The following is a 20130-nucleotide window of genomic DNA, read 5'->3' as shown; positions in this document are numbered from 1 at the left end:
GAAACCTGGAAGATTGAAACCGCCAGAAGAAAACATAAGCAGTTCCCTACATGATACAGGTGTAGAATGGGACTTTCTATCTGCCCAAGAATTACAGCCAACAACTGACAAGTGGGTCTTCATAAAACTAAAAAGCTTCTGCACAGCTAAAGAAACAATCAGTGAGGCAAAGAGGAAGCCCACAGAATGGAAGAGTTATAAACTCCTTACCAGTTATACATCTGACAGAGGATTGAGATCCAGAATATACAAACAATTTAAAAACACAAATAAAAATAAATAAAAAACTAGGATGAGACCTGAACAGAAAGTTCTCAAAAGAAGAAAAAAATGGCTAAGAAATAGCTTATAAAAAATGTTCAGCATCCCTAGCAATTACAGAAATGCAAATCAAAACAACTTTGAGATTTTATCTTACCCCAGTCAGAACGGCAAAGATCAACCAAACAACCAACAGTAAATGCTAGAGGGGAAAAGAGAATTTTGATTCACTGTTGGTGGAATTGCAAACTGTTGCAGCCACCATGGAAATCAGCATGAGGAATTCTCAAAAAGCTAAAAAAATATCTACCATATGACCCAGTTATACCACCCCTTAACATCTGCCTAACGGACTCGTCCTCCCACTCCACAGCTGCTTGCTCGGCCATGTTCATTGCTGCTCTACTAACAAGAACTAGGAAAAGGAAACAATCTAAGTGTCTTTCTGCTGACAAATGGATAAGGAAAATGTGGTGTATCTATACACTATATAGAATGCTATTCAGCTATAAAGAAAATAAAAATCATATTGAGTGTGGTAACCCCGACCCAAAAAGCCCAATGGGGCATGTTTTCTCTTATTGGAGGCTCCTAGCTTCAAATCTTCAGATGTGAGGACATATCATGGAGAATCTGCAGAAACTAGGAAAGTAAATTATGACCACTGCTGTGGGGGTATGTGGGGAGCAATAGAGAGGGGGTAGCAGGGTATCAAGTGGTCTGCTTGGGAAATGGGAAAAATGGAGGTGGGGGGAACTCTAATTAGAAAAGTAAGAGGAAGATAAATACGGAAGGAGAGAAGAGAGTAAAATCACATAAGGATGTCTGAAAAAGTCATAAGCAATAATACTATTAACTATTTACCTAAAATAAACACATAATTCACATAAATCCATGTATAAATGTGCACATGTACATTAAATGATATTTTCTCATGTGGGCTGAGAAGAACCAATGACTATCTAACAAAACCCTAACACCAGGCATGAGAAGCCCTCTTCTGAGTTATTGGTCAGAACTGACCAAAAGACTCCACATTACAAGCTATGGCAAAGGCCTTTGGTTGCCCTCCAGAAATAAAGGGAAGTCCCTACTGCTGAAGATATGATGAACCTCCAACAAAATTAACTTAAAAGAGAGCAAAGAGGAATATATGAGAGGGAGGAAAGGGAAGAAGAAAATGATAATAATTATATTATGATATCAAAAATAAAAGAACAATTTAAAAAATGAATTGTATACATGCTTATAATTTTCAAAGAATAAATATAAAGAAATTCAAAGTAAACACTATTATTTTGCAGAAATGAAATGGCTCTAGAGGAAAAGGGAGGTGCGTGGGGGCAGATAGGAGGAGTGGAGGGAAGGGAAACTGTGGTCAGGATGTAATGTATGAGAGAATTAAAAAATAACAATACATAAACACAGAAAACGTAGATGGTAAACTCACATGCAAATACCTCATAAAGTAGTGTGATGGAACTGTAAAGATACTCCATGTTTCATGCACATATACATATATGTATAATTCACACATGAGAGGAGAGAGAAATTCCTGGCCAATGCATATCATGCCCATTTGACTAGCATGGCATCTAGCATACAGTTGGTGTCAGATGGACCTGAGAAGCTTAGGGTCTTGATAGAGTGGTCTGGCCATATCCCATCTGCCCCTCCAGAAGCATCCTTCACTCTGCTTTATACTTAAGTCTTTCCCAGAGTTCGACCTACAAAGACAGCACCAAAGGACATGCTAAACTTCTAAGAACCATTCTCAAAAATTCAAGAATAAATTAAATATTAATGCAACAATCATAATATACTACCATTTCATTTTCAAACATATTTACTCAAAAATGAGAGGCCATGAGAATCACCTGATAAAACAGAGATTGCTCTCCACCCTGCCTCACTCCCAATCTCTGATGCGTCAGACATGGCTCAGAGCCCAAGAAGTGACATTTTAACAAGTTCTCACATGCCCTCCACACCACCTATAATCTCCATAATAATTCTAGGAAGACAAATTATTCATTTTTTGTCCAAGAGTTCATTAACCTGCCCAAGATCTAATAACCTGCAAAAGATAGATGCAAATCCCAAACCTCACTGTTATTGACTCAATTATCATAGTCTCTCCATTAAATCACGCTACTTGTGTAACTGAGCATTTGACTTCATTGAGGTACATTTCAAATGAGACCTGAGAACAACACCCTGAGGCCAGAGTAGTTTGTCCACCAGAAGAAACCACCTCTTAATGTTTCTCCAGCCACACAGGGTTTCAGGAACTGGCAACTCAGATGATGCTGTAAGGAGAGAAGCAACAAAACTCTGTGTGCTCCCAGTTGATTTTACAAAGTCCAATCAGTGGCTGGGGTGACCATACCTGGGGTTTAGGTTCAAGAGCCTTATCCTCTAACCCACTTGCAGCTAACAATTCCTTTATGGCCTTTGCTAAAATGTCAGCCTTGATTGACATAGCTTGCACTCTACCCTTTAAGCACACTGAAGAGCTGTAAAATAGGTCACAATTGACTATAAAGATTCAAAGAGACTTCCATTCTGAACAGTGGAACAAGGTCCACACTCTACCCAGAAGGACCAGAGCTTTGCCAAGAGGAGGAAAGCTGGAAATTTACCAGAGTTGACTGTTTATCTGGCTAGGATGCATGGTTAAAGCCTGTACCATCCTGATGGAGGCCCTGTATGCACCAGGGATGTGGCATCTGTACACTGCCTAGAAAGTTCTTTTCATTATTTCCCCATGTAACTGAGATATGGAACCTGGACATCATGGAGTAGGTCCAAGTCCTTAGCCTTGTAAGGATTCTACAGTTGTGAGACATATGCACTTATTCTGTTACAAGAAAATCTGCTATTCCTGCTACCTCTCCTAATTTGAGTATCTCTCACTATCCTTCATATGTGTTCACTCTCTGTTTTTCTGTCTCTCTCTTCTCTCTCTCTCCACTCACTCCCTCCCCCACTCTCCAATTTTAAAATATAGGGCCCACAGCAAATCTTAATACCACTATGATATTGGAGAGTAAAGAATTCTCAACTCTTTAATAAACTTACCCATTGTATAGGCAGAATTGCTGTTTCTTCTGAGATATATTAGTGTTGATGGTGATATTAATAAAATACAGGGTGGTGGAAAGAGTGCAATAATTTTATTGATAAATGAGACTCTACTGAGTTTGGCATTCTGGATTTGCAAAATGTGAACAAGGCAAATCCCCCCCCAGCACCCCCAGGAAGATTAAGTGTCTCAGCCCAGAGACACTCACACCTATCTTCTTTGGAAGGATTATTGTCCTCTCTTTCTCTCTTTTTGCTCCTGGACAAACAACATTATGGCAGGAAAATGGAAATAAAAATAAGGTCAGCAAGAATGGCCAACAAGCTCACTGACGCAATAAATCAAAATTGTTTTCATCAGCTACTGCTCCTTGATTTTTATGTAATCAAATAACAAAACGATTCCCTTCAAAATGCAAAAACTTAAGTCATAAAACCCAAAGCAATAATATTCAGTGGAACAAACAGAGTGGACTATTCCCACATTTACAGCCAGCACTGAGGGGAAGTACAGCAGGGTTGGGTACAAAGCAAATTACAGAGCAGAGGAAATCTGTAAAATAAAAATCAGATTTAAGGGGAGTCAACATCCTCCTACCTCCTCTAATGAGGAGTTTGAAAATAATCAGAGTTAGCATGATGGCATGGATATTGGTTTGAGCTTACCCTACCATATTATAAAAATTGCAAAAGAAAGTAATTGAAGAATTCATAACGAGATTTGCTTGGCAATGCTCAAAACCCAAAGCAAAGGAATTTAATAAGGGAGGCTCAGAAAGGGCTTTCCTTGATCTTTGGACTGTATTATCCCAAACCAATCACCATCAAACAGAATTAAGCAGTAAGGGGTCATACAGGGGCCAAAATCAGCCAGCTGTATGTTAAAGAGCTCCAGACAGAGCAAGCTCCACTGGGTCCAGGGCAGAGGACTTCGGCCCTTTCCTGACCATCACAGCCCTCCATGTTATCCTTGTACCCCAGCAACCCTGCTCATTCATGCTTAAGACAGAAACGTTCATAATTGTGCCTACGCACTTCCAGTTCTTATTCACTGAACATTTATTTTGTTTGCTTTTTAAAAGCATGCGTAATTTCCAAAGTTTCTGTACTATTTTTGTTCCACCTTCCCTTAAGTCATTCCTGGGGATAGACAACAGCATAAAAAGGAGCCTCACTGGAGAGAAGCTGAGTCCTGAGGTCCTTGCCAGACAGAGCACTGAGGAGTGGATAATGTCTTGTGAGGCTATGCTCTTGGGTGCACAGTGCAGTAAGAGGCAGGGGCAGGAAGAATGAGTGTTCCCACTAAAGCGTGAGAGACAGCCAGCTGTCAGCCTGGCAGACAAAAAAGAGAAAAAAAAAAAAAAGGGGGCACCACAGTGTACAAGGTTGTTTGGGGAGGGGACCACTTGGGCTCTGGTAACAAGAGTCATGTCAGCAGCAGGCAGAAGCCAAGGCATTGTTCTGAATATGCTTCTAAGAGTCTCAGGATGAGGAGACGGGGCTGGCATAGAAGAACCAAGTTTGAGCACCGGGTAGGCTACTGACTCAGCCTGCCAGGAAGTCCCTTGAGACCCACCCTACTTTCTGTCCATTCTAGGCCTCTCTAATGCTACTCAGAGGATTAATCTCCATGTTGTCCCAACACGGTCTGGAGACCCAAGGAAGGGAAGGAAACAATAATATACAGTTCCAAATCAAACTACACCTTCCTTTGACCTTACATTGATTCTCAGTGTTAGACTGAATGCATCATGTCCCCTTTTACATGTTAATTAATCTCACCACTAGTAAATGAATCAACTAATGAATACATGGGGAAAAAATACCAAATACTTTAAACGGTTTCACTGTAATATGTATCTGGAGAAGGAGCTTTGTGCTGGATCATTCTAATGTAAATTTGGCACACAGTACAAATATCTGGGAAGGACTCTTAATCTCTTAATCAAGACATGCCTACATAGGATAGACTTGCTGGCAAATCTGTAGAGCATTTTCTTGATGGATGATTGATGTGGGAGGGTCCAGTCCATTGTGGGCATTGCCACTTCTGGGCTAAGAAAGGAGGCAGAGAAAGACCTCAGGTAAACAGCACTCTTCCTTGGCCTCTGTATTAGTTCCTGCCTCCAGGTTCCTGCCCTGACTTCCCTCAGTGATGGACTGTTACCTAGAAATATAAGCTGAAATAAACTCTTTGTCTACAAGTTGCTTCTGGTCATGGTGTTTTATACAGCAATAGGCACTCCAACTAAGAGAGGCTTATATGTGTATCCTATGTATCATTTCTCATTATTGGACAACTGTAGAGCTTTAACTATAATCCCCTTAAATTACTTCAAATGCTCCCCAATTTATGCATCACAGTTTATTTAATAAACTAACTTGGTCCAAGGAGATAAAAGATGTAAGAGAAAAATGGTCTTAATAACAGTGTAGTTCCAAGAATAATGAATAAAATAAGGGGAAAAATGCATGACTACATAATACACATATGAACATACACAAAGACAAAAGTCCAGTTTTTTAAAAAGATTATAAGCCAGTGAGATGACTCAAAGGATAAAGGAACTTGGTGCCAAAGCTGATCATCTGAATTTAGTTCCCCAGGACCAACATGGTTGAAGAGAGAACAGATTTCTGCAAGGTGTCCTCTGACCTCCATATGAGCTTTATGGCATATGCACACACACACACACACACACACACACACACACACACACACTCACGCACGCACACACAGACACAGAGAAATAAATAAAATGTAATAAAAAGTAAAAGATTATTTTCCCTAAAAGTAAACCACAAGAATGTAACGGGGAAGAGGATAATGAAGTCCGAATCTTTTAGGGGATGCTCTTGCTCCTGTTTTCAGTGACATGGCCTCACTCTGCAGCCCAGATCGGCCTCGAACTCACAAATTCTGTTGCTTCAACCCTCAGAGTGCTACGATTACAAATGTGAGGGGCCTTACCCATTTTTGAATTTTTAAAAATTCCCTCAAATAAGATTGTATATAATTAACTCAACCTCTGTTTTTGGCAACACTCAGCATTATTTTGCTAAGAAGATATTTTAAACATTCACACCCTTTTCTATACTATGACTTTACTTTTGGAAAACAGACCTACAGAAGTAAATGTAGTAACTGTTGAAAAACATTAGGCATGAAAATGTTCCTTACAACAACATTTACATGTCTGAAAAAATAGAATGTATCCAAATGAGAACCAAGAACAGAATACTTAGTTAAATTCCCTTGTATCTAATTAACAAAAAGTTAGGCACTAAATGATTGAGTTTTACAACAGTAATGATAAAATACATATTAGAACATAATAAATATGTAAACATTTGATAGAAATATACAAAAGATTAAAATAAAAATTCCTGGATTCAGATTTAGAGAGTGGTAAAAAGGGTTAAATTTGGCTTACTCTGCTTATTTTGGTTTACTTTATTATTTGTGTGTGTGATATGTGTGAGTGTGGGCACCATACAGATGAGGGCACATGCACAGAAGACAACTTTCAGAAGCTGTCTCTCCTTCCCCATAGTCTGCAGAGATCTAACTCGGGTATTCAAGTTTGCATGTCAAGTGCTTATATCTGCTGAGCCATTTCATTGGCCTTAGCATTTTTTCTTTTTTTCTTTTTATTTTTTTAGCATTTTCTTAATTGTTAAATATTACATATGAATTATAAGCATATAGCTTATGTATTTTTCCTATCAAAATCACTTATTTTAATAGTGCCATGGATTGGGGATGGTTATGCACATGTGGAGTTGGGATGCACCACACAGTTAAAGCTGGGAAAGGGACTCAGGAACCTTCAGTTGCCAAGGCCTCTGGAACACAGAAGACAGAAGCCCAAGATCAGGAAAAGCAGGGAAAACATCATCACCTTCATCCTCCTACAAGGAAACTGTACATTTAGTGAGATACAAATGGGCATTGTTCACACCGAGTTCAGCAGCCTTTTCTGCCTCTCTGAATTCCATTCTCTTTCTGTTTATATAATTTCCTGCTTGACAGTTTTCTCTTGCAGTCTTATACTCTTCTCTACAAAACAGAAAAGGACAGCGACATGTGGATTGTAAAATATGTGTGCATGATAAAACTGTTATAGGCAGTCTCCAACCTCACTCACTAAGTAAAGGAATCCCTGTTCTGTGCCCCATGGTCTTTTCAAAACTAAATCACAGCCATTGGTTTTTGCCTACTTGAATTCAGTAGGGACACTTGGACATTAAATTTAGTGTGAAACATCATTTTTTCATCTAAAAATTATTGTTTTATTTTTATTTTTAAATTTTAATTGATACATAAAAACAGTATTCACATGAAATTGGTACTATGTCATGCATGATACCTGTACATACTCATAATGTTTAAAAAAGTTAAATATGCTTATCACCTCAAATATTCATCATCTCTTCATGACAAAATTTTCTAAATTCTTTCTTCCTGCTTTTTAAAAACGCATACTACATTATTGTTATCTACTGATACTTCATATTTTGAACTTAATGAAAATTAAAAAACAACATATAAAATTTTTAAAATTGTAGATAGTGCTTAGAGAAAAGCAAGTAGATTTATCGCTTATATTAGGAAAGAAAACAGATATAAAATTAATTATCTATAGACTAACATTAAAAAAAATATATGAGTATAGAGAAAAATCACAATTAAAATAAACAGAAGAAAAAAATTTAAGACAAGCTGAAATCAAAATAGAAGCAATAATGAACATCAATGAAGTAAAATTTAGTCGATTATATTTTTCAGAGCAAATCATATTTAGGACTCAGTATTATAAGGAGATGTATTTTCATCCAATTTTTCTATACATTAAATGCTGTATCTATTAAAATCTCAACAATTTTTTAAAGAAATTGGCAAGATAATTCTAAGATTTAAATAAAAGTGAAGAGTTCAGAGGTGCACAATCAATTTTATATGAGAAGATTAAAAGATTCATGCTCCTAACTTATAGATACTGTAAAACTACACTCATCATTTTTGTATTGGTATCAGAACAGACTGATCAAGAGGGGCTATACAGGATTAGGAAACAGAATAACATGTATGTTGTCTCGGATTATAAATTAAGGGGAGCTCTTTTATGTATTGGGCTAGCCAAGTTGTTTTTGTTTGTTTGTTTGTTTGTTTTTGTTTTTTTAGCAAATGATGCTCACTCAAGTGAACATATTATAGACAATAAGTGAACCTGGACAGCTACTTCATTCCAAGTAAAAACATGTACTTTATATACAACATAATACTAAAAATGAAAACTTGGAGAAGAAACTTCGAGTGTTAGATTAGGCAATCGTTTTTAGTCAGGACAGAAATATTAACCATAAAAGAAGCAAAAAAAGGATAAAAAGTGTTTTATCAAAATTAAAATTTTCTGCTTCTTAAAAGACACCATTAAGAAAATGAATGGGCCAGCTACACTCTGAGAATTATATTTGTAGCACTTATGGTTCATTGAGGACTTATATCTAGAATACATTAAAAATTCATATAAATCAACAATGAAAAGATGAAAAGCCCACTAAAAATTAACAAAAGACTTGAGCTCACACTTCTGAAGAAGATGTATGGGAGCCCAACAAGCACATGAAAAACTACTTAACATCAGTAGTCACCAACTTAAAACAATTAATGAGGTAGTTCTTTACACCCACTGAATTGACTATAATTTAGCCAAAAAGTTAAAATTGGCTGTAACTTCAAAGTCATTCACAAAGACTGGCAACATTAGTGTTGGTTGGAATGTCTAGGAATCTGGATTTACATAAGTAGTGTGTTGCTGGTGGGTATATGAAGCCACATAACACTAAGCAGGCATTTCTATACAACAGTAGATGCACACCTACTCCATGACCATGCAGGCCCACCACTTTGTATCTAGCAAAGAAAAATGGAAACCTAACTACACATAAGACTTCTGTAAAAATTTACATTGTTCTATTCATAATAGCCCTAAATTGTCAACAATGGCAATGTGCTCCTAACAGAGTGGATAAACAAGTTGAGAATTATTGTTAAAACGGAATGCTATTCAAAAGACCAAAAACAAAAGGAAGAAAAGTTATGATACTGATAATCACGATGTCATAGGCTGGTCTTATAGAAGCAAGGTGAATGCGAATATTTATATTCTGAATCCAATTATATGAACCACAAGAAAGGTAAATGCAATCCTGTGTATTCTGTATGTAGAACATGCCCAGAGAACATTTGAAGGTGACGAAAATGTATATTGTGCCTAAACTCATGAGATAAACAACATATACGTGCATCTTATTCTATGAATGCCAGTTGTTCTTCATGAAAAATTGATGTATGTTTGCCTTTATTTTATTGGCAGATGCTAAGACAAGGTCCTGACATCTACTGAATACCTTGGGCTACAATCCTCACTGGTTTCTTCCAACTTTACACACTGGTAAATCCATATCGCAGCTGGGCAGACATTCCTGAAGTCTTACCAATGATTCAACAAGGTGAATTCAATTGCTCAAAGCCACAGATTAAATTACATGCAATTTATACTCATGTGTAGAACTCCTAGGCAAAATCCATTCACACAGCCTTTCCACGATGAGTGAATAGGGAATGAATGAATAAATGAATGAGTAAAGAGAAGAGATCATTCAGCCTATAAAAATGGATAAAGTGCCTTAAAGCAGATACAAAAGGTATAGAAATGAAAAACTGATCATCCAGTGTGAGTGGCTTAGAAGGAAGGATGCTCAGAAAATCGCACTCCATACTAACTTGGAAGCAAATAGAAGACATAATTTACGTCCTAACGCATGCAGTTAGGTATCAGTAGTTGATGCTCTCCACTGCCTGTATCTTGCCATCCCTTTTCTCTTTATCTATGCAAAACTACCCTGGTCTTTCAATCAAGCACCCCAAAATCACAGGAAGCGCTCTTTTGGGGAAGCATCCCTCTCTTCTCAGTAGGAGCTCCCACTAAGCCACAGAACCAGGATGCTGCCACATACACTGACATTTCCATCACCCAGCTCCTACCAAAGGTGGGTGCTACGAAGTTCTAAAGTTTCCAGTCTCTCAGTGGAGTACTGCAGTGTTTCTGGGGAACACCTCCCCTCTCCCCTCACAGAATTGATCGCTGACATTCAGCTGGGAGTGCACACATTGAGAGTAGCCCTCACCACAGAGCAAAAAGGAAGAGGGCAGGAACCACTGCAGGCACTGAGAGGTGGTACCCAGGCAAGCATTAGATGGGTGGAAAAATAAGTAAGATGTGGGCATCATATTCTCCTTGCATTTTTCTTACTTTGTGACCTCAGTGATATGCACTAAGAGGGAACAAATACTTTCTGTGAAGACTGCAGCCTCAAAAGCTACTTCCCTCCCTGAAAAATTACTGTCTCCAGCCACAAGGTCTGAGACAAGCTACTCATCTATTTATTCAAAGAACTCAATGAGCTGTAAAGATTGACATTTAAACTATTAACACTATATTCTATTTGACAATGTTATTAAATATTAGGTCTGATTTATGGAAAGGCTTAATCGTTTGGCAATCCGGATCAGGACGGCATCGCACAGACACTGGGTTATGCTGAATGTTACTTGGTGGAGTTGATTTAGCTAAAGAAAAAAAATATTCCCACCAGCAACATTAAAGTCTGACTTCATGTGACACAGTTATTATCATATAAATTTGAACCACTTGCAAGCTCAATTCTGTATCTCAGAATTCCTGCAATTGATAATTTTAATAGTTTGGGAGCCAAAAAAATAAAGCCACACATCTAAATAATCTCTTCTGTGACACATGGAAGGATGGATAAGATTTCAAAATGGCAGCTAGGCACATAGCTTACTAGTTTAGTATGCAAGTGGAGAGGAAATAAAAGCATGTGTGTACATAAAGTACAAACACATTGAGGGGATGAAATGGCAGGGCTAGCCTGTGGCAACAGGCAACACTGGTTTAGTGCCTGCTCCACTCTTCTCTGTGTAACACTGGGCAGTCACCCTTTCTTAGGCTAAAGTCCCATTTCTACATTTTGGAGACCATGGAAGTCAAGTGGACTGTTTAGGATGTGAACAACAGTGTATGTAAGCCACTTGGCCCCATGTCTTATGCTCAGAGAGTGTGCAATGGATTTCAAGGTGAGATTATACCAGGCTAGTACAAAACTTGGTTCCAGTACAATGATGGAGAAGTTCTTATGTCACTTGAGATGGCTGAAAGACAGGGAACACGTTACTAGATGGTGCAAAGACAGAGGAAGAGCCACTAGAGGTACCCAGGAGACCCTGCATCTGGACGGTGCAGAGCTAGATGAGGAGCTATGATATGAGGCTGTAAACAACACAATGGTGCAGAGCTAAATTATGAACTATCCAAAGGGCCTGTGAGCTATAAATGGTATAGGGCTGTGCTGGGTAGTTTTATGTCAACTTGACTCAAGCTACAGTCATCTGAGAGAAGGGAACCTCAATTAAGAAAATGCTTCCATAAGATGGAGCTGTAGGCAAGCCCGTAGGACATTTTCTTAAACAGTGATTGATGAGGGAGGGCCCAGCCCATTGTGGGTGGTACCATCCCTGGGCTGGTGGTCCTTGGTTCTATAAGAAAGCAGGCTAAGCAAGCAAGCCATGAGGAGCAATCCAGTAAGCAGTACCCTCTATGGCCTCTGCATCAGCTCCTACCTCCAGTTTCCTGCCCTGTTTGAGTTCCTGTCCTGGCTTCCTTCCATGATAGACTATAATGTAGAAGTATAGGCCAAATAAACCCTTTCCTCCCCAAGTTAATTTTGGTCATGGTGTTTCATTGCAGCAATAGAAACCCTAACTGAGACAAGGGTTAAAACATGAGCTGCTGGGTAGTGAATCGAGGATGAATTACTGAAGGTACTTACGAGCTCCTAGGTGGTAGGGCACTAGATAATGAGCCACTTCAGGAGCTTATGAGCTATGCAATGGTGTATAGATAGATTACAGCACTTTAGAAGTCCCTATGAACTTCTAGATGGTGCAGCCATCTAGATGATGAGTAACTAGCAGGGCCTGTGAGCAAGTGAGTGATACACAACACAACTCTATTATAAGCCAATAGTCATGAATTTCTTTGGTGAACTGATAGATAATAATTATTTTTGGCTTCAAAAGCCATATGGTCTCTATCAACTCTGCTAGATTAGCAGGATATAAGATATAAATGGAAAGTAAATGAACGGGTGGAGACATTTTCTAGTAACATTTACAAAAAAATATATTTGGATTATAACCATATGGCACACACAGATTTACCAATCTTTGATGAGTCTTTATGGTTTTTAAAATGTTTTCTTTAGTTTTGAGAGTTTCATATATGTGGACAGTGAAATATGATCACTATCTACTACTATTTCCTCCTTCCAGCTCTCTATATTCTCCACAATATGCCTCCCTCCCAACTTTACCTAACTTCTTTTTCTCACAACCCACTCGGCTAAAGCTGCCTATAAGTGAGTGGGTCTGGGGCATTCCACTGGAACGTGGGAAACCTACTAATGGCCACACCCTCAACAAACAGGGATCCTCCTCCCCCAGCAACCATCCACTGCCAATGGTTTCTCAGTAAGAGCTTTGTTCGGGAATCCACCTATCCATCTATGCTGGAATTTTTTCCAGCATGACAGATCCTGTGCAGACAACCACAGATACTATGAGATCATTATTGTGATAGTCTTGTCATGTCTAGAACCCAGCATGTCACAGCACTTCTCCCAATCCTCCAGGCCTTACGCTCTTTTCAAGGCCTCTTCTGTGATCTTCCCTGAGCCTTGGAGGTGGTGGTGGGATCATATGCAAAATGAACTGTGGGTAGAATGCTGGGCACAGAAAGGCTTTTACGCAGGGAGGAGTGGGTGGCTATGGTGGAAATCAGGAAGTGAAAAGGAGGTATAAATCAAAGGGAGGAGTTATGAAAAGCTGTATAGATGTCTACTATCATGCATCCCAAATGCATGAAGTTAGAGAAGAAGAAAATATAAGTTAGAGGATAGTAGAACACACATGAAAAGAAGAGAGAGGGAAGAATAATGAGGCTTAAGCATGGATGGCACAGTGGGACAGGGGAGAGGAGGGCCTGGGAGATGGATTAGCCAAAACTAAGGATGCATGAAAAAGGCCCCAAGGAAACAAACAGGTTAGTAAGCTAACTTCAAAATGCAACCTAAAGAAGAATTTCAACAAAATTATCCTGCATGCGTGGACAATGTTGACTACCTAGTCTTCCTTTGGTCTGATAAGTATATGTGGTTGAGAAGAGTGAAGGCAGCCCCTCCCCCTCTTTCTGCCACACATCCTTCAGGACCAGAAGGATTCCCTTCTAGGAGAAGGCTTTGAAGACATAAGCCTGAAAATAAACCTGGACATGTTTTCCCTGCTTCTTCCATCAGAAAAACCTGAGGCTAGTAATCTGCTAACAGAGGGCAGGAACTATGGGCTTGATCCATCTGAGGCTGCTCCTATAGAAAGCAAACAAATGACTCTTTCAGGAAGAATGCACTATTTATTGAGACATACCAGATGACTGGTAGTTTTGTAAGAAGTAAGTAATGTGCTCTCTTCATAAATAAACATTCCTTTTCTTTCCAGATTGCTCCTTGCTGTCTTCCTTGTTGCCTAGGAAGTTTTGTGCTCTTCTTGCCTGGGCAGTACCGGGCATGAAGCAGTAGAACTTAGCTGTGGGGTAACCCCTTTTCCAGTTCTGCTACTGTAGAAAAGGGATCGCTCCTTCCTAAGCAATATCGCACCTAAGTTGGTTTCAGGTCATTAAAAACTGCAGTACTTCCAAATAAAAAATAATGGCACTTTCTCCAGCTTTGCCCAGACCCTAAGATCCTTGACTTTAGCAGCAATCAGCTATTGGTCCATTATTGCACACTGTCTGGAAATGGAGCCAGAGTCACCAAAGAGCAACTGGAAATTTTTAGTGTGATTGTCCTTCTGAGGTTAGAGGCAGCTCCAGAAGAAGCCCCTTGGTAGGCATCTCTTAGCCTCTACAGAGCAATCTGCAGTGCACAGGAGCAAGCAGGTTCTGACTGGTGTTTGGAGAGACTGCTCTTAGAACAGACATTAGACTGCAGCCCAGGTCTTCCTAATTGTCAATTTTCCTTATGGTGTTTGGATTTAGAGCATGGTCTGCACTTAGCACATAACCATATGAAGTCTGGTCTGCTGTAGCCTCATGATCCATAACATTGTTACCAAGCATGCAATCTTCATGCAGGGAGGGATGGCGCCACAGATGAAGACAGAAAGTTTTTCAGTCCAGACCTTGCATACAAACAAATGGAGGGGAAAGATTTGCTAGGGAATCTGAGCTCTTTTTACAATTTAAAAAAAAAAATAGCATTCTTCATTTTCTGGCAATACTATAAACTCACTTTTATGACACTGTCAATGAAAGCCTGCATACTTGTTCTGACAGACAATCCCCCCTTGGAGACTCAAATGCAGGAGCTGGGGGAGTGTTGTGACCCTAATGCCAGATTAGGGTTTATAAGATGATGTCAGAGTGTAATATAGATTAAAAAAGAATGAGGTATCACAAAGCAATGGGCTCCGATAAGGACCCTTTACTTGCATCCTTCACTGTTTGTTTTTATTTTATACTCCTTTACTCATGAGCAAACCATGAGCAATGGACTCGGGCTGACTAAGACTGAGGGGAGGCATCTCCCCAATGACCCATCTCCAGATTTGTCACCTCCCAGAGGGTGTCAATGGTATGTGTTGGCTTTCCTAACACCAAAGCAGGAAAGGGGCTGGCACATGTCTGGAGCCAGACTCTGCTTGAATTTATCTGGATTTATTCAGCAGAGTAGAAAGGTACATAGAATGATATTAATTATACACCTTGCTTTAGGAGATCTGTTCATGGTTCTTGTTTATAATTGAATCATTTACTATTTATTATTCTGTGACATGAAAATATAAAAAAATAAAACCACTGCTATCCAACAGCTAACAGTGACCCTGACTTACTCCAACAGTAAGTAACAACTTCTCTCTTACTTGCTCCCCATGTCTCCCATCTGCAGTCACCAATTGCCATGGTGACTCTTGTATTTTATCACTACTTGGATGTGTATCTCAGAGTTCTTCATACATTTTTTAAAAGGGGTGATGATGCGAGTTATTTTCTATTAGTTGACCCACATGAAATTGCCTATAATGCATTTTTGTTCGATATTATTCTGCTAAGATTCATCTATATCCTTCAAGGCAGCTGTAGCTCATTCATTTTATTGTGGATGTTTTCCTCCATCTTATTGGCTGTTTGGATTGTTTCCAGAGTTTGGGCTCTATAACCAATGTTACCATGGCCTTCCCTGTCTCCAGGAGTTTGTGTGGACATTTATTTTTGGTGGATACCCAGGAGAGGAATTGCTGGGCCACAGAATACATGACATCTCATTCTATAACCGGATGGCAACCCTTTTCCAAAGGGGCTGTATCGAGTGCGATCCCCCCAGCAGTTAAGCACCTGTTACTCTTCATCTTCTCTCGCACCTCTCATTTTGTACCAGGCTAATTGGTATAAAATGATATATCTTTATGATCTTAATTTGCATTTCATAAAACACTAACGACTTTAAGCATCTCTTCCTGTGATTATTGGCCATATGTGTTGCCGCTCTGTGAATGCCTGTGTAAGACTTTGGCCCATTTTTCACTACATTGATTGAGCTTTCCTTTTTGATTTGTAGAAGTCCATCATACATTATTGATGTTCGTCATATTTGGGCACATGTGTTGTCACTACTTCATCTTTAAAATGTCTCCTGATAAATAACTACCTTTTACTTCCTAAGAAGTGGTGTGTGTAGCGCTGTTTCACTAAGTCTTTCTATGATCCTCTGTAGATGGAGAATCAACTCCTTCTGAGATACAGAGGCCAAGAGAAGGGACTCCAAGATCCTCACTCGGGCCTTACATTCACACAAAGGCAGTTAGTCAATTTTGTATTCCTTATCTCCAAAGGAAGTCACCTGTCACCACAATACTGGATGTCATGGATATACGAGAACCCAGAAGCTCAAGGCTGAAGCATCAAGTATAGAGCAGTATAAATTAAGAAGGCCTAATCTAGTAAGCATGATATTTGCATAGTTATGTAATATTTTATTATTCTGGTTAAATATAAAGACTTCAAAAACTACCATATATGTTATAGAGTCTTAAGTCCTTGCAAATAGGTGTGTAAGAATGTGTTCCCAGTTAGGATCCACCACACATTGAGGTAATGAAACAGAAACCACATTCTGCTAGAACATACCAAGCTTCCCGCACAGAGGTGAGGCCTCTCCTTTTCGATGTCCTAGGGTTCTTCTGGGATGGAGCTGGAAGGTTTGGGGATGGGCTATTCTCATGAAGAGCATAGTAATGTGACTTGGTGGCCACAGAAATTTGTCCAAATTGAGTTCATATCCTTGGCACAGTGCAGAAAGGACAGATAGTTACTGAATGACCAAGGAGAGGATTAAAGGAGTATACGTTTTTGTGTGTTTGTGTGTGTATTGGAGTGATGGCAGAATTCTTCAGGTAGGGAGAGGAGAGTGAGAAGGAAGGATAAGAGGTCCCAGTGATGATGCTGGGCAGAAAGACTGCAGTGTGGCCCTGCGGTCACTCACAGTTTGGATACCGCTCATAGTGGCCTTAGGGACATGGCTGCCCATGCTAGGATTTCTGGACAGAAGGATGCCAACAGCAACAGCAGCATCACAAGACACCTGCATTTACCCCACCACTTTCCTCCCCATCAAGCTTTAAAAACCACAGAACAGTACATGGCAATGAATTTCTTTTAGTCTGGATCCTGATTGGACAAGGAGTCTGGACCTAAGCGTAAGTGAGACTCCATGTCTCTGAGATTCATCTGTTTGATGATATGGCAACTCTCAGTGCAGGTTACTGTAGGAACCAGGCTAAATAAAGGAGCAGTGTCTGCCAAGGTACGCAGGACAGTAATCGTCCTCACTAGATTTTACCGTTAGCTTGACACAACCTAGTGTTACCTGGGAAGAGGGAACCTCAATCGAAGAACTGACCCCAACATATTGGCCTGTGGCATTGTCTGTGAGGACATTTTCTTGACTGGTAATTTAAATAGGAGGGTCCAGCCCACTGTGGATGGTGCCATCCCTAGGGAGGTGGGTCTGGGTTATAGAATAAATCTGGCTGAACATTTCAGGGAGAGCAAGCCAATAAGCAGCATTTCTCCATAGTTTCCACTTTTTTGTTCCTGTCTGCCTTCCCTCAAAGACAGACTGTAACCTGGAAGCCTGAGATTAAATAAAAATAACCCTTCCTTTCCCAGTTGCTTTTGGCGATGGTGTTTATCACAACAAGAGAAGAGAACTAGAAGAGAATGATGGGTTTTCTCTGACCTTCTGCTCTGGCTCTGGCCTCTTCCCTCTCCAGTACAGGCTCCATCCCAGAACCACTGTCCTTCCTTCCCACCATCCCCCATACATATCTCTTCTCCAAAGTACAGCCCAAAGATGTTCGCAGATCATCTTTTGTCCCACGTGTGCTCTTCCCTAGGCTAGTATCCTGGTCGACCCACCATGAGGACACCTGTCCTGAAGGTGCTCCTTGCTGCCTTGGGCTCTACTTGTACCACGTGCTTTCTCCTGTCAGGGGAGGCTCCATGGTACCACAAGATGTGGAGAGAAGCACAGGCTGTGTTTGAACCTGTCTGCTCTACCCTGACCAGCTTTCCGGCAGAAACTTAGACGGTATTTACTCCACAGTCCCTCTGCTTTGACAGCTAAGAATGGACATCAACGTGAGCAGTAAGAGGATAGATTTCCTACAAGCAGATGCTTCTGGGAAGGTATCTCTGGTCTAAAGGGTGATAAAATCCATGGCCCCTATCTTAGCACATATACCCTGACGCCGATTCTTGCCTACCTTCCTGATGCCTTCGGAAGGATTGGAGACACAGTTGTCAGCGCCTCCATTCTTGCTTATGGTCCGCCAGAGCTCAGCAAAAGTGCTATCCTGCTCCAGGGGATTGGTACCCTTGGCTCTGAAGTACTCATAGACAGCAGAATCCCGGACAGTGCCATACGACATCTCCAGTTGCTTGGACAGGTCCTGAAATGTCCTGAAAGGGAGAAAGGGAGTGACACATTGGTACTTGCTACATACTACACATTGTAAGGAAAAAATGGGCTGCAAGCCCCTCCTGAGTTCTAAGCCCTGCACTGACCCATTAGCCACATTTCTCATACCCAGCATCCAAATGTTTCAGTCCCTCAGCCTGGAGCCAGGCCTCCGTATGCCACAGCCACGTTTCCTCAATAAGATTACCAGGCATATAAAACCAGGTTACAGGTTGAGCTCAAGGTATAAAACAGTAAGTGAGAAATGATTCCTGCCATCAGCAAGCGTTGAGTCTAGCTACAAAAATATATATCTATATCAAGGCATAAATTCGCAGTATAATAGAGTCAAGGCGACACAAAACACCAGTTACTGAGGGTTTCTCCCCTGAGCGTCCAAAAGCTGAGCAGGTAAGATGGATGATGGGGATGGCTAGCCCTGACACTTGGGGTTACTGTGGCACAGACACACGCTATGATGCTGAATCAATTAAGAGGTATCCCCTCTAAAACTTGCAGATATGCTAGCGTTCCAGCCAATTAATAATGATGCTGAGCACCTAGCAACCAATTTGATTTTTAAGAAAGTAATGAAAAGTGGATTTTTACATGGATCTCCTTATATTTATTTTAAGTGTTGAAAGGTATTTAGAAGATACTGATAGACTCTTCTCTCTGACTAGACTCCTGGAGTTCAGGCTGGTGTTTAGCTGTGGATCTCTGCATCTGCTTCCATCAGTTACTGGATGAAAGCTCTCTGATGACAATTAGGGTAGTCACCAATCTGATTACTGGGGTAAGCCAGTTTAGGCACCCTCTCCACTATTGCTAGTAGTCTAAGCTGGGGTCATCCTTGTGGATTCCTGGGAACTTCCCTAACACCCGGTTTCTCCCTATCCCCATGATGTCTTCCTCTATCATGGTATTTCTTTCATTGCTCTCCTACTCCATCCCTGTTCCAGCTCTACCATCCCATTCCCTTATGTTCTCTTCTATGAGCAAAGGGCATCAAGATCATGATGGAGAAACCTACAGAGACAACCAAACCAAACTAGTGGGAACTCATGAAATTTAGACCAACACCTGTGGAGCCTCCGTGGGACTGGACTAGGCCCTCTGCATAATCGAGACAGTTGTGTAGCTTGATCTGCTTTGGGGGGCCCCTGGCAGTAGGATCAGGATCTATCCCTGGTGCATGATCTGGCTTTTTGGAGCCCACTACTTATGATAGGTCACCTCGCACAGCTTGAGGCGGGGGGGGGGGGGGGGGGGGGGAGGAGACGACACGGACTCGGACCTGCCTCTACTGAATGTACCAGGCTCTGCTGACTCCCCATGGGAGGCTTTACCTTCTTGTAGGAGGGAATTGAGGGGGGGGCGCTTGGAGGGGGGAAGGATGGGGCGGTGGGAGGAGGGAAGAGGGGATACTGTGATTGGTATGTAAAATGATTAAAAAAATTCTTAATAAAAAAAGCAGATACTGATGACTAAGCAGCAATACTTTTTGAGGGCCTGGGTTCATTTTACAGAGAAGAAGCAAGCAGGTCCGCAAGGCACATGTTAGAAGGCCCGAGTGTCTCAGGAAGTCCCTTTAGAAGCCTGAAAACAGACAACTAAGTTGGGCTCAGA

The 20130-nt window shown here is 40.6% G+C and overlaps 1 protein-coding gene across 2 annotated transcripts in view; it reads right to left on the bottom strand.

Annotated features, from left to right (window-relative positions):
- Grid1 (glutamate ionotropic receptor delta type subunit 1) overlaps window positions 1-20130 on the bottom strand; it is a 731151-nt gene that overhangs the window by 33118 nt on the left and 677903 nt on the right. For both annotated transcript variants that reach the window (XM_059274150.1, XM_059274152.1), the window contains exon 13: window positions 18308-18503. In XM_059274150.1, coding sequence (XP_059130133.1) covers window positions 18308-18503 — 196 coding nt within the window. The remainder of the gene's footprint in view (window positions 1-18307; window positions 18504-20130) is intronic.

The sequence above is a fragment of the Peromyscus eremicus genome, chromosome 9, assembly GCF_949786415.1.
Source record: "Peromyscus eremicus chromosome 9, PerEre_H2_v1, whole genome shotgun sequence".
NCBI lineage: Eukaryota > Metazoa > Chordata > Mammalia > Rodentia > Cricetidae > Peromyscus > Peromyscus eremicus.
Note: the sequence above shows the minus strand (reverse complement) of the source record. Positions and strands in the feature narration are given on the sequence as shown.